General features: G+C 44.3%; 3 protein-coding genes across 3 annotated transcripts in view; all 3 read left to right on the top strand.

The window, feature by feature from the left end:
• Positions 1 to 1,594: 1,594 nt before the first annotated feature.
• LOC115553277 (chymotrypsin-like protease CTRL-1) overlaps positions 1,595 to 27,252 on the top strand; it is a 60,791-nt gene continuing 35,133 nt past the window's right edge. Inside the window, exon 1 of the mRNA XM_030369413.1 lies at positions 1,595 to 1,623. Coding sequence (XP_030225273.1) covers positions 1,614 to 1,623 — 10 coding nt within the window. The 5' untranslated portion in view covers positions 1,595 to 1,613. The remainder of the gene's footprint in view (positions 1,624 to 27,252) is intronic.
• Positions 2,064 to 2,958, top strand: LOC115553279 (C3a anaphylatoxin chemotactic receptor-like). Its single transcript, XM_030369416.1, has one exon. It carries the CDS (start codon positions 2,089 to 2,091, stop codon positions 2,941 to 2,943), a length of 855 nt encoding a protein of 284 aa, XP_030225276.1. The 5' UTR covers positions 2,064 to 2,088; the 3' UTR covers positions 2,944 to 2,958.
• Positions 20,260 to 25,993, top strand: LOC115553264 (sialic acid-binding Ig-like lectin 14). Its single transcript, XM_030369392.1, has 8 exons — positions 20,260 to 20,506; positions 21,481 to 21,846; positions 22,179 to 22,469; positions 24,038 to 24,289; positions 24,819 to 25,088; positions 25,330 to 25,405; positions 25,565 to 25,640; positions 25,711 to 25,993. The coding sequence occupies exons 1-8, from the start codon at positions 20,353 to 20,355 to the stop codon at positions 25,750 to 25,752; spliced, it is 1,527 nt and encodes a 508-aa protein (XP_030225252.1). The 5' UTR covers positions 20,260 to 20,352; the 3' UTR covers positions 25,753 to 25,993.

The following is a 27,252-nucleotide window of genomic DNA, read 5'->3' as shown; positions in this document are numbered from 1 at the left end:
ACTTTTTTTTAACCCCCTCCACCCCACATGTCACTAAACATTCCCGTCAACGTGACCAATCCCCACCATATCCCAGCCGTTTGCCTGCTCCTTTGCATTTTCTTTTTACTATTATTATAATTAATATATATATATTTTTTTACATTATTTTAGGCTACGTTTTATGAGTAGCCTATGTCAGTCTGCACAAATTCCCCCCACTTTCTCTCACACATTTTAAGTGCCCTGCCTGCTCAAACATTTCCTGGACTGTCTCTCTCAAGCTAAGAACATAATGGCCCACATTAGGCTCAGACGTGATACACCATTACCAATGTGTTATAATAAAACGCATCCAATACTAGGATCGCAGACCCACTCTGCGATCCACTTAGGCTAAAGATGCTTTCGGGAAACGGGGCCCTGTACTATTATTCGGATGGATGTACTTGATTAAATTGTTTTAATCAACTACATACAGGGTTCTTCCAGTTCATCTCGTCCCACCCCTAGTGCTGATAATGTAGTGGGCTGGTCTGGACAGAAAATGCCAGGGCTGACTTTCTGTCCCAGTCTCCCCTACTATGTAACTGCGTGTTGTTTACTCACAAACACATGCACACTCACGCACAAGCCCATACACACACACACACACACACACACACACACACACACACACACACACACACACACACACACACACACACACACACACACACACACACACACACACACACACACACACACACACACACACACACACACACACACATTCACACTCAAGCATGCACACACACTTGCACACAGACACATGGGCATCGTCTCCTGGGGAACCAGCAACTGCAACGTGCGCACCGCGGCCGTGTACGCACGCGTGTCTTGCCTGCGCCACTGGATCGACCAGACCGTGGCGTCCAAATGAAGACGAGAGTCCAACTGAAGCGTGTGTCCGAGGGAGTGAGCAGCGTGTGGACGTGACGAGGTGTAGGACCGACATCCAGAGACAACATCAGTCGGTTGCCGTTCAAAGTTTGAGAACTAAATGTTCACATGTGTTCATTATGATGTATGCTTGAATTTCATTGCAATTAAAACTGTTGAAACCACCAACCATGTGTTTTGTTTTTTACCTGGGTTGGCCAATGTTAATAATATGAATAATAATTATACCGTAGATGATAATTCATTTAAAACCAGGGGGACCCTACTCAATTACTTTGATTTTTCTATTTAAAACAGTCCAATTGATTAGACCTAGAAGATTGTAGCTAACCCTCACCCTCTTTACATACATGTGAAACCATGAGCAACATTTCTGCTCTTAATCTCCCCCCCCCCCCCCCCCCCCCACCCCCAATTATCAGACACATCCATATGCGCTTGTTTATGTCCTATGGCCATTATTTCATTTTATGTAACATGCATCTATCCTGTATTTGATACATGAACATGAGATGATTCATGAACAAGATTTAATATGAATGAACAATATTTTGAACAACCCATACTCCTGTGAGGGCGGTATGGGCGTAGCCCGGGATTTAGTAGGAGTGACTGTCGAGTCTCTTTGCTAAGTGGCTTGTCCAGTGGTGAGAGACTAGTGTTGAGGCAAGGGTTGGTGGATCGACAGAAACATGGAAACAGGTACTGTTTGCCTCAACCATATTTTTTTATATTAATGTTTACCTAGAGTATTATGAGTATTATGTTATTTTGTGTCTTCCTTTAGTAATATGAAATATACATGTTGTGTTATTGTTAAGATGCTAACCTGAAGTATAACTGTTTTTTTTTATGTTTACCTGAAGTAACATTAAATATAACTGTTTTTAATGTATAGCTAAAGTACCATGACATATAACTGTTTTTTAAATGTTTACCTATAGTAACATGTTTAACTATAACAACACTCATGATAAGTATTCCTAAAGTGTCTCAAATGTGCATGTTGCAAGTGGTATGATATGCTGTTAGAAGCCCTCCTTAAACAAAGGAAGGCTGCCACTATTCTAACCACATCTTTCTTTGCTGGCAGATTCATCTGATAACCTCACTTCGACTGCAGCGCCAGTTGCCAATAATCAATGGTCAACAAATCTTCATAATTACATGAATACAATTTCGCTGATCATCCTTTGTCTGGTGTTCCTGTTTGGAACGGTGGGGAATGGCTTGGTGATCTATGTGACCGGTTTCAGAATGAAAAGAACAGTCAACTCAATCTGGTTTCTCAACTTGGCTGTGGCTGACTTCCTCTTCACCAGCTTTCTGATCTTCCTAATCATCTCCCTGGCCAAGGACTACCACTGGCCTTTCGGATGGTTTATGTGCAAACTCAGCTCCGTCATCGCCATCGGAAACATGTTTGCCAGCGTCTTCTTCCTGACGGCCATAAGTGTGGATCGCTGCCTGTGCACATGGGTGGTGGTGTGGTCCCAGAACCACAGGACCGTCCGGAAAGCTCAGCTCATATGTGCTGGCATCTGGCTGGCTTCTCTGGCCTGCAGCATACCTTATGGACATTCTAGATGTATTTACGTCCGAATGCAGTTCACTGTTTGTGCACTGTCCCAGACGGCCAATAAACTTGCCCTCACTCACTTCCAATTCGTCATGGGCTTCCTCATCCCCATGCTGGCCATAACTGGGTCTAATGTCGCCATAGGTGTGCGAATGAGGCGCTTCAACCGAGCTAAGAGTAGGAAATCTCTACGCATTATTATTGCCATTATCCTTGCATTTGTAGTATGCTGGGTTCCCTACCACGTGCATAAGTATATAGAAGCATATGGCTCCAAGGACAAAATTGTCACAATTCGAAGATTTTTGGGACCATTATCATCAAACCTGATCACGGTAAACAGCTGCCTGAATCCCCTGCTCTACGTCTTCATGTGTGATGAATTTATAAAGAAGCTCAAACAATCTCTGTTTCATGTCCTAGAGACTGCATTGGCAGAATAATTCCCGGTCTAATATCTCACACCTTTTTAGGAGGTCTGAATCTGGTTCAGCTAACAGGACGAAAGAAACGTCTGCAACTATAGCAGAAACCTTCACCCAAGTTCCTACTGGTGAGGAATAAACAATCCAAAACAGACCAGCCCCTAGCTTGAATTCATGTGAATCCATTGAGTAAACATTTACAACAGTGACGCTACCAGGGCCCTGTACCACGAAGCTCGCTTAGAGGGTTAGCGAGGTATGTTGAGCTCCAAGCCTGGGTTAGTTGTACCACGAAAGTCGATCTCTTTTAGCGTCGCTGTATCACCATGGTGACTTATGCTCGCAACCAAACCTGGTCGGGAGCAGTTTTTCGGCTTAGTCTAGCCGGAGATCGGCTACTTAAATTGGCGTGCGCAGCTTCCTAGCCCCTCCTCTGACAATGGCGTCACCATTTCTGGGTGTTCCCGTGGACCTCTGCGCACTTCTCGTACAGGCGTCTCTCCGGAGACAGAGGGTTTTACGGGACAGAACCGATCCCCTGGCATTGTCTGACGATATTCAGATTTGAGACTTTATTGTCATTGTGCAAACAACGAAATTGGGGTTCTTCATGAGAGATACAGATTCTCATAAGAGGGTGTTCGTTATTTGATCGTCCTTTTGGACCTTATGTAGACAATGCTTACTGTTGCGCATTGTGTCTCCGTGACAGAGTGCTAGAGTGGAGGTAGCGCGTCAGTCTTGAATATCTGCGCGGGGGGTTCAACTCCCAAGTGTCGCGAATTTATGTGAAGCTTAAAAAGTCCCAATTATCATGCATATGGAATGCTTATTCACTAAAGCTTATGGAATTATATTTTTGTGCTTATGTCGAACTTGAACCCATATTTTAAAGGCCGTGCTGGCACCACATCTATGGGGGAAAATGCATGATGATAGACCGGCGAATTTGAACCCCGGTCGCTGGCGTTCGGGTCGGTGCGGCCACACCAGACGCGTATCTCGCGTACTTTTTACGCGAGATACGCGAGTAAAATGTTGCTTGACCATTTTGTGTCAAAAATGGTCGCATACGCGCAATACGCGCTATACGTCACTCGCCTAGATGAGTCCATGTCCATGCAAGTGAACGGAGCGTTCCCTCTTCGTCATAACTATCAAACCAAACATCCTTCACATTCACCGAGCGAACATTACGAAAGTAAAATGCACATTTCTCGCTAAAAATGTTTCCATAAACGCATTTAATGGCGTAACTATGTTACTATTTCCACCCAGAATAAAGAAAGTTGTCGGCCGTGGCTGCGCTGGAGTCCGAGGTAGGAAACCCCAACGCCGCCGTGTTTGGGTGATAGAGTTTAGATCGGGTTAGATTAAATAATCTCGGATATAAATAACAATAATCGGGTTAAATAACTTCACATGGTGTGTCTGATGTGTTTCCCAGCAGAGAAATAGTCCGCCAAGACGTTGAGGTTGCTTAGTAACCAGAGACTCTGTCCATGCAAGTGAACGGAGCGTTCCCTCTTCGTCATAACTATCAAACCAAACATCCTTCACATTCACCGAGTGAACATTATGAAAGTAAAATGCACATTTCTCGCTAGAAATGTTTCCATAAAAGCATTTAATGGCGTAACTATGTTACTATTTCCACACAGAAAAAAGAAAGATGTCGGCCGTATGCTTCTGTCCAAGCTCACTACTCTCTGCCAGTGACGTCGGGTCAAGCTCAACGCTGATTGGGCAATGCGTGTCTCGTCAGACGCGTATCTCGCGTACTTCGCGTAAAAAGTTAAATTTTTTGAACTCTTTTGAAATGTACGCGATATACGCGATATACGCGCGTATAGCGCGTATAGCGCGTATTGCGCGTAAATATACGCGCCACATACGCGCTATACGCGCGTAAAATGTTGCTTAATACGCGAAATACGCGTAATACGCGTAATACGCGCGTAAACCAATGGTTCCCTATGGAGAAAATGGCGATTTCATACGCGAAGTACGCGAGATACGCGTCTGGTGTGGCCGCACTACGGCCACACCAAAAGCGTTACCCGCGTATCACGCGTATAAAATCGGCAATTTTTCCATAGGGAACCATTGGTTTACGCGCGTATGTGACGCGTACACGCGTTACACGCGTATAAGCAACATTTTACTCGCGTTAGGCGCGTATGAGGCGCGTATATATACGCGCGTATATATACGCGCGTACATATACGCGCGTACGAGGAGTTCAAAAAATTGAACTTTTTACGCTCATACGCGCCGCAATAGCCAATCAGCGTTGAGCTTGACCTGACGTCACTGGCAGAGAGTAGTGAGCTTGGACAGAAGCATACGGCCGACATCTTTCTTTATTCTGTGTGGAAATAGTAACATAGTTACGCCATTAAATGCTTTTATGGAAACATTTTTAGCGAGAAATGTGCATTTTACTTTCATAAGGTTCGCTCGGTGAATGTGAAGGATGTTTGGTTTGATAGTTATGACGAAGAGGGAACGCTCCGTTCACTTGCATGGACAGAGTCTCTGGTTACTAAGCAACCTCAACGTCTTGGCGGACTATATATCTGCTGATCAACACTACGAATGCTGGAAACACACCAGACACACTATGTGAAGTTATTTAAGCCGATTATTGTTATTTATATCCGAGATTATTTAATCTAACCCGATCTAAGCTCTATCACCCAAACACGGCGGCGTTTGGGTTTCCTACCTCGGACTCCAGCGCAGCCATGTCCATGGCAGCCACGGCCGGCAACTTTCTTTATTCTGGGTGGAAATAGTAACATAGTTACGCCATTAAATGCGTTTATGGAAACATTTCTAGCGAGAAATGTGCATTTTACTTTCATAAGGTTCGCTCGGTGAATGTGAAGGATGTTTGGTTTGATAGTTATGACGAAGAGTGAACGCTCCGTTCACTTGCATGGACAGAGTCTCTGATTGCTAAGCAACCTCAACGTCTTGGCGGACAATTTCTCTGCTGATCAACACTACGAATGCTGGAAACACACCAGACACACCATGTGAAGTTATTTAACCCGATTATTGTTATTTATATCCGAGATTATTTAATCTAACCCGATCCAAACTCTATCATCCACCCAAACACGGCGGCGTTTGGGTTTCCTTCCTCGGACTCCTAAATCCAGCGCAGCCACAGGCTGGGGGGGGGGGGGGGGGGTTTGGGCGGTCTCATCTACGCGCGTATCTGACCATTTTTGACACAAAATGGTCAAGCAACATTTTAGCTGCGTTACGCGCGTACATGGTACGCGAGGTACGCGCTTGGTGTGTTCGCGGCTTTACTAATCCACTACGCTACAGCCGCTACCTTTCGGCGGTTGAAAACATGCTATACATTTCTTACATAGTGTGTTTAAAGTGAATTCCCTGAATGATAGAATAAGGCAGGATGGACGTTGCTTATGCATTTTTAAATCATCATCATTCTATTTGGATTAATGGCGAACAATTCTGCATTTGGCATAGTTATTATACAGACAATATGCAGAATATTTTCACTTATACGCATATAGACTGTTTGATCTATCGTAAAGGTGAGAAAAATGACGCAAAAAACGCCCCTTTCACGTGAACGCGCACTGAACCTAAAGCGGAAAACCTGTTTCAACTGATTGAATCTAAAGTGAGCTTCGTGGTACCATTTAACTCTGATTGCGAGTTGCGGCTCTGTCGAGCCAGGTTTTCCCAAGAAAGCCTGGGTATGTTCAGCGAGCTTCGTGGTATAGGGCACAGGAAGGCCTATGAAGTATAGCGTCCTGTATAAAGCATTTATATATAGCACTTGAAGCTTTTGTGTTTATTATTTGCACAATCCACTGAATGGTTTGTATTGTATTTGTTTCTAAATGTTCTACCTGTAACATCTTTGTTAAATGCTGTTTGACAGTCGACCGCCATTATAAAGACTGCGGTCAACGATGGAAAACAAAATGTTCATCATGTGATGTTCCATCATATTATTTGTCTTGATATCAAATTGATGAATTGACTTGATTGGTGGTCATGGCCTTCATGCGGCAAAATTGTGTATAAAGGGGGCGCTGAAGGCATGAGGCGGTCCGCAAAAGGTCCTGATGACCATTTAGTGTCACAAGGGAAGTCAATGGTTGCGAGCCACTGATTTGGGGAACACATTAGGTAGCCTACACTGTAATTAACGGTAAACTTAATAGTAACTGGGTATGTCATTTTTCATGCATCAATTTTTTTTTTTAGAAAGAACGAAATGTCGAAATTGTCCCTCCATGCTAGTGTGGTGAGACGCAGGGGCAGAGCCCTTTGTAATGATCAGGGCCGTCACAGCCAATGGCTTGCGTCTCCATCCTATTTATTCTGAGGTAGCTTTTTGTGTCGGGAGGTGCCACAATTTGTCTCCTCGTTACTTCCTCCTACGCCCCTCCAGGCAACTTGCTACCGCGCTTGTGCCTGTTGCTTGCTGGTCCCTGCTGGTGCCCTGCCTTGGTTGGTGATGCGTGCAGGCTTGTTGATCGCGTAACAGTCTCGGTGTGGATTCCAACCGAACGGTAACATTCAGCGGTGCGCTGTGAGCCAGCTGGCTTAAGTAGGAAGTTGCCAACTTCCTGGTACTGCCAATTGTGTCGTTGCCGACTGCTGTTTTTGCCACCCGTTGTTTACCACCAAAGCTGCCCAACTGTGGCTAGCCTGGAGGATGGGGGCGAAGACGCTAACGACCACTCCTTTTGAACGTGATCCGGCTGTCTGTTGACTTGTCCTTGTGTGTTTCCACCTGTCCGTGGCCCTGTACCACGAAGCTCGCTTAGAGGGTTAGCGAGGTATGTTGAGCTCCAAGCCTGGGTTAGTTGTACCACGAAAGTCGATCTCTTTTAGTGTCGCTGTATCACCATGGCGTCACCATTTGTGGGTGTTCCAGTGGACCCCGGCGCACTTCTCGTACAGGCGTCTCTCCGGAGACAGGGTTTTACGGGACAGAACCGATCCCTTGGCATTGTCTGACGATATTCAGATTTCAGACTTTATTGTCATTGTGCAACCAACGAAATTGGGGTTCTTCATGAGAGATACAGATTCTCATCAGAGGGCGTTCGTTATTTGAGCGTCCTTTTGGACCATATGTAGACAATGATTACTGTTGCGCATTGTGTCTCCGTGACAGTGTGCTGGAGTGGAGGTAGCGCGTCAGTCTTGAATTTCTGTGCGGGGGGTTCGACTCCCAAGTGATGCAAATTTATGTGAAGCTTAAAAAGTCCTAATTCTCAAGCATATGGAATACTTATTCACTAAAGCTTATGGAATTATATTTTTGTGCTTATTTCGAACCTGAACCCATATTTTCAAGGCCGTGCTGGCACCACATCTATGGGGGTAAAATGCATGATGATAGACCGGCGAAATTGAACCCCGGTCGCTGGCGTTCGGGTCTTAGACCAATCCATTACGCTAGAGCCGCTACCTGTCAGGGGTCGAAAACATGCAATACATTTCTTAAATAGGGTGTATTTAAAGTGAATTTCCTAAATGATAGAGTAAGGCAGGATGGACGTTGCTTATGCATTTTTAATTCATCATCATTCTATTTGGATTAATGGCGAACAATTCTGCATTTGGCATAGTTATTTTACAGACAATATGCAGAATATTTTCACTTATACGCATATAGACTGCTTGATCTATCGTAAAGGTGAGAAAAATGACGCAAAAAACGCCCCTTTCACGTGAACGCGCACTGAACCTAAAGCGGAAAACCTGGTTCAACTAATTTAATCTAAAGTGAGCTTCGTGGTACCATTTAACTCTGATTGCGAGTTGCGGCTCTGTCGAGCCAGGTTTTCCCAAGAAAGCCTGGGTATGTTCAGCGAGCTTCGTGGTATAGGGCACGTGTCGCAACTAGTGTGTGTCGGTGTGTGTGTGTGTGTGTGTGTGTGTAGAGTGTTTGCGCGTGCGTGCGTGTTTGTCCTGTGCCCTATACCACGAAGCTCGCTGAACATACCCAGGCTTTCTTGGGAAAACCTGGCTCGACAGAGCCGCAACTCGCAATCAGAGTTAAATGGTACCACGAAGCTCACTTTAGATTCAATTAGTAGAACCAGGTTTTCCGCTTTAGGTTCAGTGCGCGTTCACGTGAAAGGGGCGTTTTTTGCGTCATTTTTCTCACCTTTACGATAGATGAAGCAGTCTATATGAGTATAAGTGAAAAGATTCTGCATATTGTCTGTAAAATAACTATGCCAAATGCAGAATTGTTCGCCATTAATCCAAATAGAATGATGATGATTTATAAATGCATAAGCAACGTCCATCCTGCCTTATTCTATCATTTAGGGAATTCACTTTAAATACACCCTAAGAAATGTATCGCATGTTTTCGACCGCTGAGAGGTAGCGGCTGTAGCGTAGTGGATTAGTATAAGACCCGAACGCCAGCGACCGGGGTTCAAATTCGCCGGTCTATCATCATGCATTTTACCCCCATAGATGTGGTGCCAGCACGGCCTTGAAAATATGGGTTCAAGTTCGAAATAAGCACAACAATATAATTCCATAAGCTTTAGTGAATAAGTATTCCATATGCATGAGAATTAGGACTTTTTAAGCTTGACATAAATTCACGTCACTTGGGAGTCGAACCCCCCGCGCAGAAATTCAAGACTGACGCGCTACCTCCACTCTAGCATCTGTCACTGAGACACAATGCGCAACAGTAATCATTGTCTACATAAGGTCCAAAAGGACGATCAAATAACGAACACCCTCTGATGAGAATCTGTATCTCTCATGTAGAACCCCAATTTCGTTGTTTGCACAATGACAATAAAGTCTGAAATCTGAATATCGTCAGACAATGCCAAGGGATCGGTTTTGTCCCGTAAAACCCTTGTCTCCGGAGAGACGCCTGTACGAGAAGTGCACCGGGGTCCACGGGAACACCCACAAATGGTGACGCCATTGTCAGAGGAGGGGCTAGGAAGCTGCGCACGCCGATTTAAGTAACCGATCTCCGGCTAGACAAGCCGAAAAACTGCTCCCGACCAGGTTTGGTTGCGACTCGCGAGCATAAAGGTGCGAACACACCAAGCGCGTACCTCGCGTATAGACGCGTATAAAATCGGCAATTTTTCCATAGGGAACCATTGGTTTACGCGCGTATGAGGTGCGTACACGCGTATCATGCGTACCAAGCAACATTTTACTCGCGTATGAGCTCAACATACCTCGCTAACCCTCTAAGCGAGCTTCGTGGTACAGGGCTCTGGTGAAGTGTTTGGTTTAATTTGGGGGATTCTGTTTATGTATTGAGGTAGATTTGTGTCTTTATTATGCAATCAAAAATAATAGGTTTGAGAGCAAAACTTTCCACACTGCAATCAAAAAATAGGTTTGAGAGCAAAACTTTCCACACTGCAATCAAAAAATAGATTTGAGAGCAAAACTATCGACACTGCAATCAAAAAATGTTTTATTGCAAGATAAATTAATGTGATAAAAAATATTAATGGGAATCCAAAAGTTTTGTTTGCAAATCCAAAAGTTTTGTTTGCGAATCCAAAAGTTTTGTTTGCGAATCAAAAAGCTTTGCTTGCGAATCCTAAAGTTTTGCTTGCGAATCCAAAAGCTTTGCTTGCTGTTGAGCTGATGGTGCGTTCGAGTATTCTCTGCGAGCCGACTCGGATCTCGGATCGGACGCCACGCCCACACTAAAATCGTTTTATTATGTTATGAGCGTAGGTCGTCGGAGAAAAACATGGACGCCACCCGGAAAGCTATTGTTGCGGTAGCATTGGCCGACTACTACTACTATTTTCATTTATATTATTTCAGGACTACGAAATAATATAAATGAAACGGTGCGTTTTCACCGTACGAAAACGCAGCCATTTGAACTTCTAAAATTTTCACTTCATTTCATGTTTCAATGTATCTAGTGATTAGTGATTGAAATTGCGATTTAAACCACCAAAGCGGTCCAAACACAATGAAAACAGTTCACTACATGTCACACTGGGCGCATCCATCTTCAATTCTATCTCGGAAGCCTCGCTCGGTCACCGCTGAGTTCAAACGAGATGGCGAGATCGACTTCCGAGGAAAAGGGGCGTGTTTGTGCGTGTCGCTAGGCAACGTCCTCGGAGCTCCGAGACGGATGGATATTAAAACGCACCATGAATCTCGTGGGCGGGACCTACGCCAAAAGATGTAAGACACGTCTCTATTGGCCAGTCTCGATCGGAGTGACTGCTTGGCAACATCCACAGTTATTAACGAGAGAGGGAGTTCTATTTCATGTAGGCTACGCCGTCTAGGCTTCGCCTTATGGGCTTGTCCCGTGCGCGCGCTTGCGTGCCCTGAAAATCCCGTAGGCCTCCCTGTCAGCCGACAAGGAGACCATGGCAGAGGAGAGCAGGGCGATGTTGTTGACCGCCGCCGCGGATTGAGAGGCACAAACGAACAGGCCGACAATCTGCTTCTGGAGGCGGTCGGGGGGCAGCGGCTTTTCGGATGTTGCCAAGCTGTCACTCCGATCGAGACTGGCCAATAGAGACGTGTCTTACATCTTTCGGCGTAGGTCCCGCCCACGAGATTCAGCTCAACAGCAAGCAAAGCTTTTGGATTCGCAAGCAAAACTTTAGGATTCCTAAACAAAGCTTTTTGATTCGCAAACAAAACTTTTGGATTTGCAAACAAAACTTTTGGATTTGCAAACAAAACTTTTGGGTTTGCAAACAAAACTTTTGGATTCCCATTATTTTTTTTATCACATTAATATATCTTGCAATAAAACATTTTTTGATTGCAGTGTCGATAGTTTTGCTCTCAAATCTATTTTTTGATTGCAGTGTGGAAAGTTTTGCTCTCAAACCTATTATTTTTGATTGCATAATAAAGACACAAATCTACCTCCATATTTATGGTTTGTTTTGAGCCCTGCTTCTGAGGCCTGTTTCAGGTAGCTGGGCCCTGTACCACGAAGCTCGCTTAGAGGGTTAGCGGGGTATGTTGAGCTCCAAGCCTGGGTTAGTTGTACCACGAAAGTCGATCTCTTTTAGCGTCGCTGTATCACCATGGTGACTTATGCTCGCAACCAAACGTGGTCGGGAGCAGTTTTTCGGCTTAGTCTAGCCGGAGATCGGCTACTTAAATCGGCGTGCGCAGCTTCCTAGCCCCTCCTCTGACAATGGCGTCACCATTTGTGGGTGTTCCCGTGGACCCCGGCGCACTTCTCGTACAGGCGTCTCTCCGGAGACAGAGGGTTTTACGGGACAGAACCGATCCCTTGGCATTGTCTGACGATATTCAGATTTCAGACTTTATTGTCATTGTGCAAACAACGAAATTGGGGTTCTTCATGAGAGATACAGATTCTCATCAGAGGGCGTTCGTTATTTGATCGTCCTTTTGGACCATATGTAGAGAATGATTACTGTTGCGCATTGTGTCTCCGTGACAGTGTGCTGGAGTGGAGGTAGCGCGTCAGTCTTGAATATCTGTGCGGGGGGTTCGACTCCCAAGTGATGCAAATTTAAGTGAAGCTTAAAAAGTCCTAATTCTCAAGCATATGCAATACTTATTCACTAAAGCTTATGGAATTATATTTTTGTGCTTATTTCGAACTTGAACCCATATTTTCAAGGCCGTGCTGGCACCACATCTATGGAGGTAAAATGCATGATGATAGACCAGCGAAATTGAACCCCGGTCGCTGGCGTTCGGGTCTTACACCAATCCATTACGCTAGAGCCGCTACCTCTCAGGGGTCGAAAACATGCAATACATTTCTTAAATAGGGTGTATTTAAAGTGAATTCCCTAAATGATAGAATAAGGCAGGATGGACGTTGCTTATGCATTTTTAAATCATCATCATTCTATTTGTATTAATGGCGAACAATTCTGCATTTGGCATAGTTATTTTACAGACAATATGCAGAATATTTTCACTTATACGCATATAGACCGCTTGATCTATCGTAAAGGTGAGAAAAATGACGCAAAAAACGCCCCTTTCACGTGAACGCGCACTGAACTAAAGCGGAAAACCTGGTTCAACTAATTGAATCTAAAGTGAGCTTCGTGGTACCATTTAACTCTGATTGCGAGTTGCGGCTCTGTCGAGCCAGGTTTTCCCAAGAAAGCCTGGGTATGTTCAGCGAGCTTCGTGGTATAGGGCACTGGTTTAACATACTCTGAGTTAAATCCTGCGCTCTGAGTTGGTTGACTCAGAGTTCAGGGTTGAAAAGCAACTCTGGGTTTTCGGTTTCAGAACAGGTGATCAGAGTTGGGTTAATCAACTCTGAGTATGTTCACTCTGGGTTGAGGGCGTGCCTGTTGACTATGAAGAGCCATCATCAATGGATCTCTTATAACATGATCAAACATGGACCAAAAGCGTAGATCCACTTACTTTTCCCCCACGGAATTGGAAATTCTAATGAACGTGTATGCCGAGCAGTTACCCATTTAAAAAAAAAAAAGCAATACCGCCGCGGCAGCGAGAGCGCGAGAGAGAGCTTGGCAGGAAATAGCTGAACAAGTCAATGCGTGAGTCAAATAAATTAGTAAAATAAAATTAGAGGAAAGTTTAATATCTTCCACTTATTCAATATGTAAATTGTGTGTGTGTGTGTGTGTGTGTGTGTGTGTGTGTGTGTGTGTGTGTGTGTGTGTGTGTGTGTGTGTGTGTGTGTGTGTGTGTGTCAATTTACGCAACCCCGAGTTGCCACACGAGGACTTGGCAGCAAATGAAGTACAAAAATATAGTTTAAACAGGTAAACTAATGTTTAATTGAAATCAAATCAATTGTGCTGTTTTGCCTGCTCTACCTAATTTAACAGCTATGTTCAACATGTATTATATATTTGTATACTATATTTAAGCAGTAAATGTAAGTGGTACATTTCCCAGCCACCCCAACACTGCCAATATTTAATAGGATTTAGATATATTAGAAGGCTACACCTAGGCAAAATGCATTATAAATATATATGTGTCTTCAAAATAGCGCTTACTGAATATTAGGGTAACATTTTCCTCCATGTTAGCAAATCGAAAAAATGCAGAGGCCCGGCAGACTGGAGGGGGTCCACCACCTGCAGCCCTCACAGAGGCTGAGGAGATGGCCCTAAGCCAACAGAGTATGCGTCCTGTGGCTGAGGGCATCCCTGGGGGGAGCTCCTCTGATCCCCCCCCACCAGGATAGAAGTGCCTTTACAGTATAAGAGGTTGGTTATTCAAAATAATTAAATATGTACACGCAACCCAGCGCGTTGCAAATTAGATGGGGCAATATTCTGGCTCAAGTAATAATTGCACTGTCTAATCATCTTCTTCCAGTTACTGATGGCGTCATCGCCCTACTTGAACCAGATGCCCTCACCAACCTCCAGGCAATTGTAACAATTCAAAAGATGCAAAAGGATGCTTTGGAGATCCACATTTTGGAACATAAGTTATAGGTGGGTGAGGTGCAAACTGGGATACTGTTCCCTGCTCTAAAAACATACCCAATATAAATGACTTTTTTTTTTTTGTGCTTTTAGCAAATAAAAAATCCTCATAATAAGTAGATTTCTCTTTATTAGAACACGGGCTGTGGTGGGACAAGTTATTTTGTTGAACAGTTTACTCAAAGGGTTTTACTTCAGTGAACAATGCAGACGATTATGCTGAGCATGTGCATGTAGAGAAGAACAGCATCTGGTTAAAAGCAGTACCAGGGTCTTTTGCCTTGCATTCTTAAAATGAGTTTCTTGACTTGCAGCAGTTATAGGTCCGTGGTTAGTCAGCTACTCTGAACATGGGAAAGCCACAACGTTGAAGAGACTGTAGAGAGCGGGTGGGATGCACGGGGCGGATCATTCTGCACATGCGTTAATTGCGATAAAAAATTAAAAAATAAACTTAAAGCATGCCCCCGGTGCGTTTGACAGTTAACATGGGGGCTGAGAAGGTGGTCTAAATAAATGATAGATTGCGCTGAAAAACGATAGCGCTCGTGAAGAAAATTATCAGGAAAATAAAGTATATCCAACCGGGGTCTTAATAATCGTTCCTCACGGAGATTCCTTCTGAGGATCGCAGCCTCTACGTCCACAGGCTCTCGTAGAAAATGACATGCCATTTCTGACACTTCCTTCTGTCGGAGAGCTGCCTTCAGCCTTATAGACAACAAACTCAGAGTAGGTCTAACCACCTCCCGAGCAGGTTAGACCCACGGCGTATGTTGCCGCAGCAACAAACTCGGGGTTGCCTCAAAACCAGCTACCTGAAACAGGGCTCTGGTAAGCCTCAGCCCTAACCATCCTGTCTATCCCCTACATACCAATTGATTTCCTTTATCATGTTTGTTACATGTGGAACCCACATGTTTTAGTTAATAAAAACAACTTTTTTTTGGAACCTCGTCTCTGGTGCCGTCAGTCAACGAACGTGTGTGCTAGATAATTGTTTTGATTTAATCGATTAGTATATCCCTGGGTGCAATTCCTAGGGTGGCGTTTTCGGCTAGCTTGTTTTTCCCGTAATGCCACACTAGCCTAGAAATCTAGACGCCCCTAGCGGCAGCAAATTCAATTTGCAGCCAGGGAGGTCTAGCCTTCTGTCGTCGTTTTTCGCTGCTGGAAACAGAAAACGTGAAAGGCCAATCAGATCGTGAGGGGCGGAATCGAGCCGAATGACGACAGAGCTGCGACGGTTCCGTGTTAGTGGTAAACAATAATGGCTGCTGCTGCTGCCGGACAGCTGTCTTTCGACTAGGCTTTGGCCGTGACTCTTCCATTTTTGAAGTTATCATTTTCTTTGAGAAATGAACAAAGATGAATGTACAAGCACGCCCGTAATTCTCAGGTTATTCTGGCAAAAACAGCAACAGTCGTTGGTCTCCATTATCTCAATCAACCATTCGCAACACTTCCCCATGGAGATTTCCGTCGCTCTGACTACGTCACCTTCTTCGTTGCTCTTATTGGTTGTAGCGCTATCCTATTGCATGCAGAGGGAACTTGAAAGACAACCGTTTATCCCGCCCACACTGCCACCGTACGAGACCAGACCCAATATCTTTCCGATATGGGTCTGGCTTGCCAGGCTACCTCCATGCATTAAAACCCACAAATCCAAGGTGACGTAGGGCTACAACGATTTAAAAAAACTAAATTTGACTTAAAGGGGATCTATTATGCTTTTTCGACTTTTATGACCAATAAACGTTGTTATAATGAATGATAGTCATGTTTAACCATACTAAAGTGTCAAATAATGACGTACATGCATTTCGACGTAGGCCTATTCCCTGCTGACAGTCTGGGGTGGCTGTGCAGAGCGCTAAACACTCGGGACAACGTTTGCGATTCACTTGTTCACATTTCCGGGAAATCATCTACGTAGAGGCACTCCTGCCGCGCCCCCATATGGCTGGTCAAATCTGCATGGAAGGTAACCAATCACAACGGAGTTGGGTTGGCAGGAGGGGGGCGGAGATGGACGAAACAGAGCGTTGACAGAGAATGCTAAAAGCGCCCATATGAGAGGAAGAGTTTCCCGAAAATCTACATAGTTTTTTGTGCATGGTTAAACATGACTATCAATCATTATAACAACGTTTATAGGTCATAAAAGTCGAAAAGCATAATAGGTCCCCTTTAAATGTAGAAATTGACTCCACGGATGTAGTCAAAAGTACTGTGCTACCATCTAGTGGCCACCATAATTTCCTAAGAAATAAAAATAGACCAACGCATTCAGCTAAACATTGCAATACCAGTTCTACCACGGCCAGGACTCTTTTCATTCGGATGAATGGAAACTGTGAACTTTTAGGGTTCACTTGGGACATGATATACGCTATGACCCCATCTGCCATTTATACTCCAGTGTGCCCTTTCCAGTGTGCCCTTTTAACTCACCTCTTAAAGGTGAGTGCGATTAGCCGTTACAAGCCATGTTGGAAATCGGCCTCTTCTGACATCACAAGTGGGCGCGTCCACCTAGATGTATGCTGGATAGATCAGTCTACCAGCCTAACCAGTGGACTGTAGCAAACGTTGCTCATATATCCGTCATACATCTAGGGAGACACGCACACTTGTGATGTCAGAAGAGGCAGATTTTAAAAAAAATGCTTGTAACAGCTAATCGCACTCAAACCTGGTGGTTTAATTTGTCACCTTTAAATACAAGAACCTACTAAAGCCTAGTCTGGGCTCTGAACCCAGTCTACTATAGGATGGGCTCTGAAGCCAGGAAGCACACACACACACACACACACACACACACACGCACACGCACAAAAACACACACACACACATTAATCAGCAAAGCTTCCTTCTCCTGCTCCTCACTCTAATCTAATCAATGAGATGTCTTTTGTTCGTGATTACCGAGGAAACAAAGACCTCAAAGATCAAACACCTTGTGTTGCCTTAAAACCGAAGGCGCTTCGATCGTCTCTCATTCAGACCGCTGTGAGCCAGGAGCAACAGCGTCCTCTGGTAAGTCTCCTGACCCCAACCTCGTCTTGAGGAAACCGTGCCTTTCCTGCAGTATATGCCTTGAGTTATCTTTTCCAAGTCTTGTTACAAATTTGTAGCATATCTGTTTCATGTCATACAACTGAAGGAAGTATATACAAAAAAATAGTATTCACCATCCTGTGGTAGGGTCTGTATCGGGAGATATAGACCTTAATATACCTCAATATATATACCTTAATACGATCCATTCATTAAAGATTGTGGAACTTCCTGGTATGCTAAATTTTAAAAATACCCCAGTTTTTAAACTGTGCGTCTTTCTTCCCTTCTCCCTGTCCTCCTTTATAAACAAACCAAGTTAGCTTCACTCTATCTTGCTGTCTATCTTGACTTCCACTCCAGGTCCTATTCAACAGGTATAGATACATATCTTTATCCATGTATATAACTGAATATATTTGTGTGCATGTTTCCAGTCATGGGCAGCTCCACGTCTAGCCTCCTCCTCTCTCCGAAGTCCCGAATGGCGACCTCCCTCGGCCAGGGAGAAGACACCGTGAAGCTGGAGGACTTCCTGTCCCAACAGGAGGAGGATCTCTGGAGGCCGAGGGGCAAGCTGAGGCTCTCTGTGGGGAAGATCCACCTGGTGCGCAGCGTACGCTATGAACAGCTGCAGGCGCCGGAGCCCGGTGGCCCGCGGCACACCAAGGGGGCGCTGGTGAACCAGGCCTTCGTGCAGGCGGATCAGAGCTTGTGATGAGCCGCTCTCCTGGTGAGCCGCTCTCCACTGTGCTCATCAGCAGACTCTCTCGGTGCTGGGCGCGGCTCGTGGAGGCATGGAAGTCACTGAAATCTGAGCTGGTTTCCCCTGCCTTTGGGGAAGGAAGATTCATGGGGCAAATACGAAGGGAATGTTACCCAAGAAGGCTCGAAGCCTTTATAACCCTTAATGTATTAGGATGATGCATGTATGTAAAAAGTTAAATCTATGTAAAAAGTGAAATAAAGAATTTTCTTATACATTTTGTTATCATTTATGTAGTCTGCAAGAGGCACGTCATAAATGATATTTTAGACATTCACTGCCTCTGTGGGAAAATTAAACATTAAGGTATAGGTTTGTCTTAAAATTGTGTTGACTGAAATTGACACTCAGGACATTTACCAGGCGCTTTATCCAAAGCGCCTTGCAACATTTCATACGGACATTCCCCCACGACGGGCGACGGCGGCGTCAGACACACACGGCGGCAGCCAGCTCGTCGGGAGCAGTCAGGGTGAGGTGCCTTGCTCAGGGACACCTCGACACGCAGCTATAGGAGGAGCAGGGCAGGGGATCGAACTAGCGACCTTCCGGTTACAAGTCAACCCGCTGAGCCTGACCCCTGTGTGTTTTAAGGACAAAGGTCTGACACTGATGACATCAGGTCTCCCGTTGATCTGTACTTCCTCCAGAAGATCCCAGGACATCTCCGTTCCTTCTCTGGGGAAACGACAGCCCTCCCTCCCTCCTGGGAAACCATTAGGGTACTCAGCTCTTGATCTGTCCTCCCCATTCAATGAACGATGAACCTTAATTCATTCATTAGTAGATTAGTTCATTTGTCATTTAGGACCCTTCTGAGGGCCCACAGAAGGCCCAGGAGAAGCAGTTATGATGAATGATCCGCTGTGAGTCCCACAGTGGGGGGCAGCCTGTCGATTGGTTCAGAGGTCAGCAGGCTTTACCCCAAACACCACCTATACACTTGCTTGCATTAAACGACCTTCCTAGGGTTTTTCAATGCGTGCATTACATTTTCAATCCATCCAGGCAATGTTTTCTCTTTATATAAGTGTATTCTGGTCCATGTTGGCCCAAATATACCCAACAAAAGGTATAATCGTCTACATTTGATTATGTTTCTATTGGAACCTGCCAGTACACCCACAGTTTAAGTCGAACAGAATGAATCCTGAAACTGGGTGTTGGTATATAACTGGTTGGGAGTTAACGATGGTGAAATACAAGAGTTTATTATTTGGTATTACTTATACTTCCTTCAGTTGTATGAGATTAAACAGATTGGAGAGCCACAGCGGAGATTCAAGGAACAAAATTAACGTTGGCTGGCGCAACATAACTTGAATCATCTCTCTGAAATTAACAATACTATTACTAATTTTGAAAATCAGAGCTGCAATTGAATAGGACACCCACGCCACCCCTGGAGAGAGGGGGTACTGCAGGGAGACGCGTTGGAAGGAATAATTGAATGCATTGTAGTAAGAGGGGAAAAGCTCAGGGTTCGAGTTAGGTGGGAGGCAGCCAGTGGAGTTCTGGCTCCCATGAAAGCAGCAAACTCAAATCTGTGGGGGTCGCTGAAAATACAGCAGCATAATATTGTAATAAATAAAGCTATTTTCCCTTCCACATACAGAGTAATATTGGCGTTAAGTAAGGGATAATATAGAACGCCGGTGATTATCGTGAAAATAACCCCAGACAGGGCAAACCGGACACCGACGAGAAACGTAGGCGTCTTGCTTCGACCTGAAGGGGCTTATTTTCGATAATGAGCGGCTACTTGCCAAACAAAAAAAATATTTCACAAGGTGTCTTTTTACCTACGGCTTTGAACGTGTTAGGATACTTCAAATGATCATACAACTAATTTGGGTACTGTTTGCAGGACTGCATTGTGCAAAGTTACAGGTGAAAGGTGCGTCAGCGCTGAAGATATGTTCAAGAACTGCAGCCGGAAACGTGGTCATGCTCGCTGACGTTCGGTTTGCACCCCACTGTGATGACGGTCCCTTTGCTTTCGATGTCATTATCTTCATGAGAAAGTAAAATACATAACACATAACACATATCATATCAGAATTATATCTTTTTTTCCCAGAAGTTGCTCATTTTGAATATGAGTAAGCAGAAGCCTTTAAAAATACTCTGGGACAGATGCATATAGAATGGAACACAGGAACGGAAGCAGGACTTCCCCTTAGCGAGGCTCTTATGTTCTCTTGGTTCTCGGTCACTTCTCCGCTACACATGGACGCGAACACCATGCACCCTTTAGCGCTGCTAGGCATCATCTGCCTCTGTCTGAGAGGTAGAGTAAAGCTCCTTTTTGGATGATAATATTATTTTATACAGAGGTAGGCCTTCCTACACAAATTTTGCCTGTAAATATTATATTAGAGGTAGGCCAATCGGAACACATTTTGTACGTCAATTTATTATTCATGTGCATAACAGGTACCGTCACTCAGAGTGTGTGTTAATATTATTCATATGCATATTAGAGGTAGGCCCTACCTACACCCATTGTGTGGGTTAATATTATTCATATAAAAATTAGCGGTAAATATAACAAATATTACTCATGTAGGCACTTATTGTAGGCTATGTTGTACGTCCTGCCACCCCCCAAAAAATACTATAATAAATAAATAATAGTTAAAATAGTACTGAGTTGTGTAGCATCTTATCCTGGCTATCTTTGTTGTATAAGGAGAGGCGGTTAACCTAACAAATGTTAGTGTTTGGCACTTGGTTCTATGAACATCCTTAGGCCTAAAAAAAAAAAAAGTTTGGTTCCTGTTGGTTGTCAGTTGAGGTCATGGGTAGGTAGGGAATTTATTTTATTTTTTTATTTTATTTTTTCCAGCGGCAGCGAATGATAGGTAGGTTGTTTTCATTTAAAAACGAGAAAATTCGCTCATCCTTGTACAGAATGAAGAGGTGCTGTACCCAAACGTAATTATAGAGGTGCTGTACCAAAACGTAATTACATAAAAAAAAAAAATAAAAAAAATTATAAAACTCATAAAATAATTTGGGTCGCACATAAATTGACAGGGTCGGTCGGAAACCGGAACCAAACAAAATTTTTTTTTAGGCCTTACTCAACCGACAGCAATATATTGTTGTTTCTCTTTCTTCTGACATATGTACTTATTTTAAGTCACTTTGGATAAAAGCGTCTGCTAAATGTAAATTATAAATGTCATCCAACTTTTAACTTTTTATGTTTCCCCTTGATCCGGGTGTCTATTCCTATCTTGACATTCTTCTTTATTTCAGCTACTGGAGGCCATAGCTCATCCTGGACCGCCGACATTCCCAGTTCCATCACTGCTTTGATCGGATCCTGTGTTGTTATTCCCTGTTCCTTTGACTACCCCAACTTTGTCCCGAAGCCGAGCACTGAATTCGTCAGGGTTTGGTCCGACCAGAACGACCACATCATCTACCATCCTGAGAGCAGTATGATGGTGGAGTCGTACCGGGGTCGTGTGTCCTACCTGGGAGACATCAATGGGAAGAACTGTACCGTGATGATTGATCCCGTCAAAGAAAGCGACAAAGGATCTTACTATTTCAGGATTGAAATCTCAGATTTTAATAATTATTCTTACAGGGAAAAAAAAGTCTCTGTTACGGTGAAAAGTAAGTATGAGATCTTGAGGTTTGATATGACTCACCACTGAGAGAAACCCTGAGAGAACCACTGATCACTGAGAACCTCTGATCACTGAGAGAACCAAAACGATTCATTAGCCACAGAGAGAACCACTAATCACTGAGAGATCCAACATTTATCACTAACCACTGATCCACCAATATTAACAAATAACTAATCACTAAAACCAGTAATCACTGAGAGAACCAACGCTATTACCTGAGAGTACCACTAATCACTGAGAACCACTTCTAAGTAATCACTATACCACTAATCACTGGGAGAACCAATCAAAAGTGTTTCATTGCCATGGATACAGGTGCCCCTGAACCCATCACCTTTGAAGTCGACCAGGACCTCAAAGAGGGCGAGAGCGTGATGGCCTCCTGCTCCGTCACTCACACCTGTCCTACGGCTCCGCCCACCTTCACCTGGACTCACTCCGCACTCCTCAGCTCCGAGCTCCTCCCACAGAAGGATGGTCAATGGCAGAGCAGATCCGGGCTGAGTTTCCGCCTGACCCGAGACCTCCACAACAAGTCTTTAACGTGCCGAGTGAAGTTCAGGGGAGGGCAGATGTCCAACAGCTCCACGGTACTCCTGGTGAAACGTGAGTCACCGCTGGGTTCCTTCCTGTGTGTGTAAGGGTGTGTGTGTGTGTGTGTGTGTGTGTGTGTGTGTGTGTGTGTGTGTGTGTGTGTGTGTGTGTGTGTGTGTGTGTGTGTGTGTGTGTGTGTGTGTGTGTGTGTGTGTGTGTGAGTGTACGTGTGGGTGTTAGTGTGAGTGTGCACGGGTATGTGTAAATGCTTGTGTGTGCGTGTGCTTGCTTGTGTGTGAGTGTATGTGGATGCTTTTGCGTGTGTACGTGAGTGTGAACGTGCATGCTCAGGTACGTGCGAGCGAGTGTGTGCACGTGCACGTGAGTGTGAGTATGCATATGCACGTGTTTATGTGTGCTTGCTTGTGTGTGGCTATGCGTTAGCGAGTGTGTGTGTTTGTGCCTGTTTGTGTGTGAGTCTGTGTGTGTGTGTGTGTGTGTGTGTGTGTGTGTGTGTGTGTGTGTGTGTGTGTGTGTGTGTGTGTGTGTGTGTGTGTGTGTGTGTGTGTGTGTGTGAGTCAGCATCAGCCAGTGACAGGAATGCACATCTTATATTCATAATGTATTTATCTGAGCAACAAAAGCCTGCTCTGGTCACATTTCTCAGTATATTTGTTGAGTACTTTAGTAGTTTTACTGTTCTGAGGTAATACTCCAGATGTAATGCCACTTTGTCTCTGTAGATTCACAAAGTAAATCTTATGACCTCATACTTTAACACCAAGTTGGGGGGGAAATATCATACATTGAATGTAGTTGAAAAGATCTGTCCTAAGATTTAAGTCAGAGGAAGTGACTATCACATTTCATTCAAAATCGAATATATATATATATAATAGTTATTTACAGATATATGAATCAGAGAAAGTGACCACCACATCATAACAGTTATATTGTATATTGTGTCTTTATATTGTATCTAACCCTTAACTTGAAGGTCATATTCATTTCCCTTAAACTAAACTAGACTAAACTAAACTGCACTACGGTAAACTAAACTGCACTCAACTCAAATCCACTTCACTACACTACACTTAAAGTCAACTCAATTACCCTCAACTCAAGTCAACCCAACTCAACTACACTTCACTATACTACACTACACTACACTCAACTTAATTCTAATCAACTCTGCTCAACTCAACTCAACTACACTACAATACACTACAACACTCTCCAGTTAATTAAACTAAACTCAACTCAAGTAAACTCAAGTAAAGTAAACTGTACTAAGCTAAAACCTTTATCACCTCGACCAAGTTTCACTTCTGAAAATTATATCAGATTATAGCAGATAGCATATTAGAAAACGTGATGTGAAAGTGGTGGAAACTTGTATGTATGTTTCCACCTTTAGCATGAATGTGAAAAAAACGAGAAAGGACAAAAGCATTGTTCCCCTCTGAGACATCTAAAGACATCTAAGACGTCTAAACAGGAGGAACAGTTGGAGGACCGCTGTTGTCGGAGGCCCCCCAGGCCAGGTGGTGCACAACACACGTCCTGCGGGTGCAGTAGCGGCCTCCACCCGCCCCCCTTAGCGTAACGCTCTCTTCCCCCCCCCCCCCTCCCCCCTGCAGACACCCCTCTGAACGTGACGGTGCAGCAGCCCTGGGCGGTGCCGGAGGGCGGGGCCACGAAGCTGCGTTGCCTTAGCGACGGCTACCCCCCGCCGAGCCGCTACTGGTGGACCAGCGAGGGGGAGGAGCTGCTGCACGTGGGGCCGCACTACCTGTGGCCCAACGTCTCCCGCCACTCGGGTCGCCTCTACTGCAGCGTCCACCACACCCTGGGCAGCATCCAGTCCGGCCTGTTCCAGCTCAACGTCACCTGTAAGCAGAGGGGCGGAGGGGAGGGGGGGATGAATGATGTACCGTGCAGGGGATAGGCCTCTCTGGGTTAGGGTCCAAAGGTCCCTACCTGCTCCTTAATGACCCGTCTCTGTACTGTGTGGAGAGAATTGCCGGTCTCTGTACTGTCCAGCCCCTACCTCCACCTTAATAACCGGTCTCTGTACTGTCTATCCCCTGCCTGCTCCTTAATGACCAATCTCTGTATTCACTGTCTAACCCCTACCTGCTCTTTAATGACCCGTGTCTGTACTGTCTAACCCCTACCTCCCCCTTGATGACCCATCGCTCTACTGTCTAACCCCTCCCTCCCCCTTAATGACCCGTCTCTGTACTGTCTAACCCCTCCCTCCCCCTTAATGACCCGTCTCTGTACTGTCTAACCCCTCCCTCCCCCTTAATGACCCGTCCCTGTACTGTCTAACCCCTCCCTCCCCCTTAATATCTGGCGGAGATGAAGAGGAGAACGTTGACAGAGCTCAGCTGTTAACCGCGGTGTGGGCGTCCCCAGACCCCCCGGAGGTGACCGCGGCCTCCGCCTGCTCCACCTCCCCCCTGAGGGTGAGCTGTGAGTGTGTGGTGGAGGCCAACCCCCCGGCCGCGGTGCAACTGTCCCGGCCCGTCGGCGTACCGCTGAGCACCGGCTCGGAGACGCAGGGCTCCGTCACCGTGGCGACGCTGGCCGGCGACGAGGCTGCCCTGTGGTCCTCGGATCCCATCTACTGCCACGCCTTCAACAGCCTGGGGAACACCACACACACACTGCAGGTGCCCCCCAATGGTACGAGGTAACACCTCTACATTATGGCGTTGACACCTCTACATTATGGCTTTGACATAATGTAGTGTGTGTGTGTGTGTGTGTGTGTGTGTGTGTGTGTGTGTGTGTGTGTGTGTGTGTGTGTGTGTGTGTGTGTGTGTGTGTGTGTGTGTGTGTGTGTGTGTGTGTGTGTGTGTGCGTGTGTGTCTGTGTGTATGCACGTGTGTCTGTGTGTGTGCATGCTTGTATCCATACTTTACAGGTATAGTGCTAACCATAACTGGCATAGCTACGGGTGTGCTGCTGCTTCTAGTCATGGTGCCTTTAGGAATTAAATGGTAAGTTGACACATTCATTCATTCGCAATTAAATAAAACAGTGTGGAAAATTATGTTATTGTTTTGTGCCTTTGTGTATTGATAGAAGTAGTTATTATTAGCACTATTGAACACGTCTTATTTTTTGTAATCATTGCTTAATAAGTACTTTTTTTTCAGGAAGAGGAAACAAATCGAAAATAACACAACATTTGCTGATGCTCACATAAATATGTCAACCCGTTGTAACAAAGAGGTATGTACAGTTTTATCATGTTATCATATTTAATGAGATGTTATTTGACCTTAAGCCTTGTCCTTTACAGAATCTTTATAAAAACGATGATGCACTCTATGCCAACATGTGAAACTAGCATCAAGACTGCAGTCTGTCCTGGGCCGCCTCTACGATGAAAATCGTGTGTAGCAATGTTTTAGTATCAAGTCCAAATCCTTTTTTTAATTTTAATTTATAAAAAATAGTGCCTTATGTGGTTTTTCTATTCTTATCATATTAACAAAATAAAATCTCCTGTTAGGGTTATACAGTTGTATAACAGTATGAGTGACTTATGTACATATTACTAATAAAATGGGAATAAATATGTATAGTTTTGTATTATTTTTGTAACATATTGCCTGAAGATAAAAGAATTGTAAATTTTTAGGAAATTCACAATGTTACATCTACATAATAATAATAATGATACAAAAACATATTTTTACTTTGACAAAACTCTGTATAATTATTTAGAAATACATGATGTGCTTTTGTGTAAGAAACAAATGAAAAGCTCTTCTTCCGCAAGTTTCAACTTGTATTATGGTTTGAGGAGAACGTCCAACTGAGCACAGCTTGTCCTTCACAGACAAAGAGTCTTACGTCTGTTAAGATACCCGAATCAGGGTCAAATAAATACTAAATAGGCCTACCAAACACGTCTTCACCCATACTCCCTGGTTGTGACAAGTAAGAACGACAGAAGTGGCCGTATCGCAGACTTATTATGATTATCATCCACCATATGGACGATGATCATCTTCACAATGTTATGAGTAGGTCCACAATAAGGAAACAATGAATTGAATTGCAGTAACTGCTCCTTCTGTTCTCGGAACAACACATTTGGCTAATATTAGTTCCCCAAAAACCCCCATCTGAGGGTTTCACTTCCTGAACTAAAAATTCAGAATGACAAGAATCTGAACTCTAACGTTCTGATCAAGAGAAGAAAGTCAGATCACTTCTTAGTGTTCTCTGTTTAACTTTTGGCCATATGGCATTAGAGTCTGCCTGCTTGATCAGTGGTTCTCAAACTTTTCTAAGATACTTTTTCAGCTGAGTTCCCTACGGAAGAGGATTAGGGCCACACATGAACAAATAAATTAATTCTGACTTTATTCTCAGAATGTGTGAAAAAAGTCTGAATTCTGACTTTAATCTCAGAATTCTGAGATTAATGTCAGAATTCTGACTTTAATCTCAGAATTCTGACTTTAAATTCAGAATTCTGATATTAATCTCAGAATTCTGAGAAAAAGGCAGAATTCTGACTTTAAAGTCAGAACTACTGGTACCTGTAAGGACCAACCTCTGTGGGAGAGACACTTTGCTTTATGCAGTAGGAGGAAGAGGAAGAAGCCAGTTCGTTAATGAAAGACCTAAAGGTGAGTGAAATTTGCACCAAAACAACACATGTTCCAGTTTCACTCACCTGTTGGTCTTCCATTAACGAAATGGCTTCTTTTTCTTCCTCCTACTGCATAAAGCAAAGTGTCTCTCCCACAGAGTTTGACAGAATTCTGAGATTAAAGTCAGAATTCTGAGATTAATGGCAGAATTCTGAGTTTAAAGTAAGACAAGTGGG

The sequence above is a fragment of the Gadus morhua genome, chromosome 11 (genome assembly GCF_902167405.1).
Source record: "Gadus morhua chromosome 11, gadMor3.0, whole genome shotgun sequence".
NCBI classification, from domain to species: Eukaryota; Metazoa; Chordata; class Actinopteri; order Gadiformes; family Gadidae; genus Gadus; species Gadus morhua.
Note: the sequence above shows the minus strand (reverse complement) of the source record. Positions and strands in the feature narration are given on the sequence as shown.

What these genes read in the sequence shown, in the direction of transcription:
- LOC115553264 (XM_030369392.1), top strand. Translation starts at nt 20,353, where the DNA reads ATGCATATAGAATGGAACACAGGAACGGAAGCAGGACTTCCCCTTAGC. An exon ending in AGTCTCTGTTACGGTGAAAA is followed by an intron (nt 21,847 to 22,178) that starts GTAAGTATGAGA and finishes CCATGGATACAG; the next exon opens with GTGCCCCTGAACCCATCACC. An exon ending in CACGGTACTCCTGGTGAAAC is followed by an intron (nt 22,470 to 24,037) that starts GTGAGTCACCGC and finishes TCCCCCCTGCAG; the next exon opens with ACACCCCTCTGAACGTGACG.
- LOC115553279 (XM_030369416.1), top strand. Translation starts at nt 2,089, where the DNA reads ATGAATACAATTTCGCTGATCATCCTTTGTCTGGTGTTCCTGTTTGGA.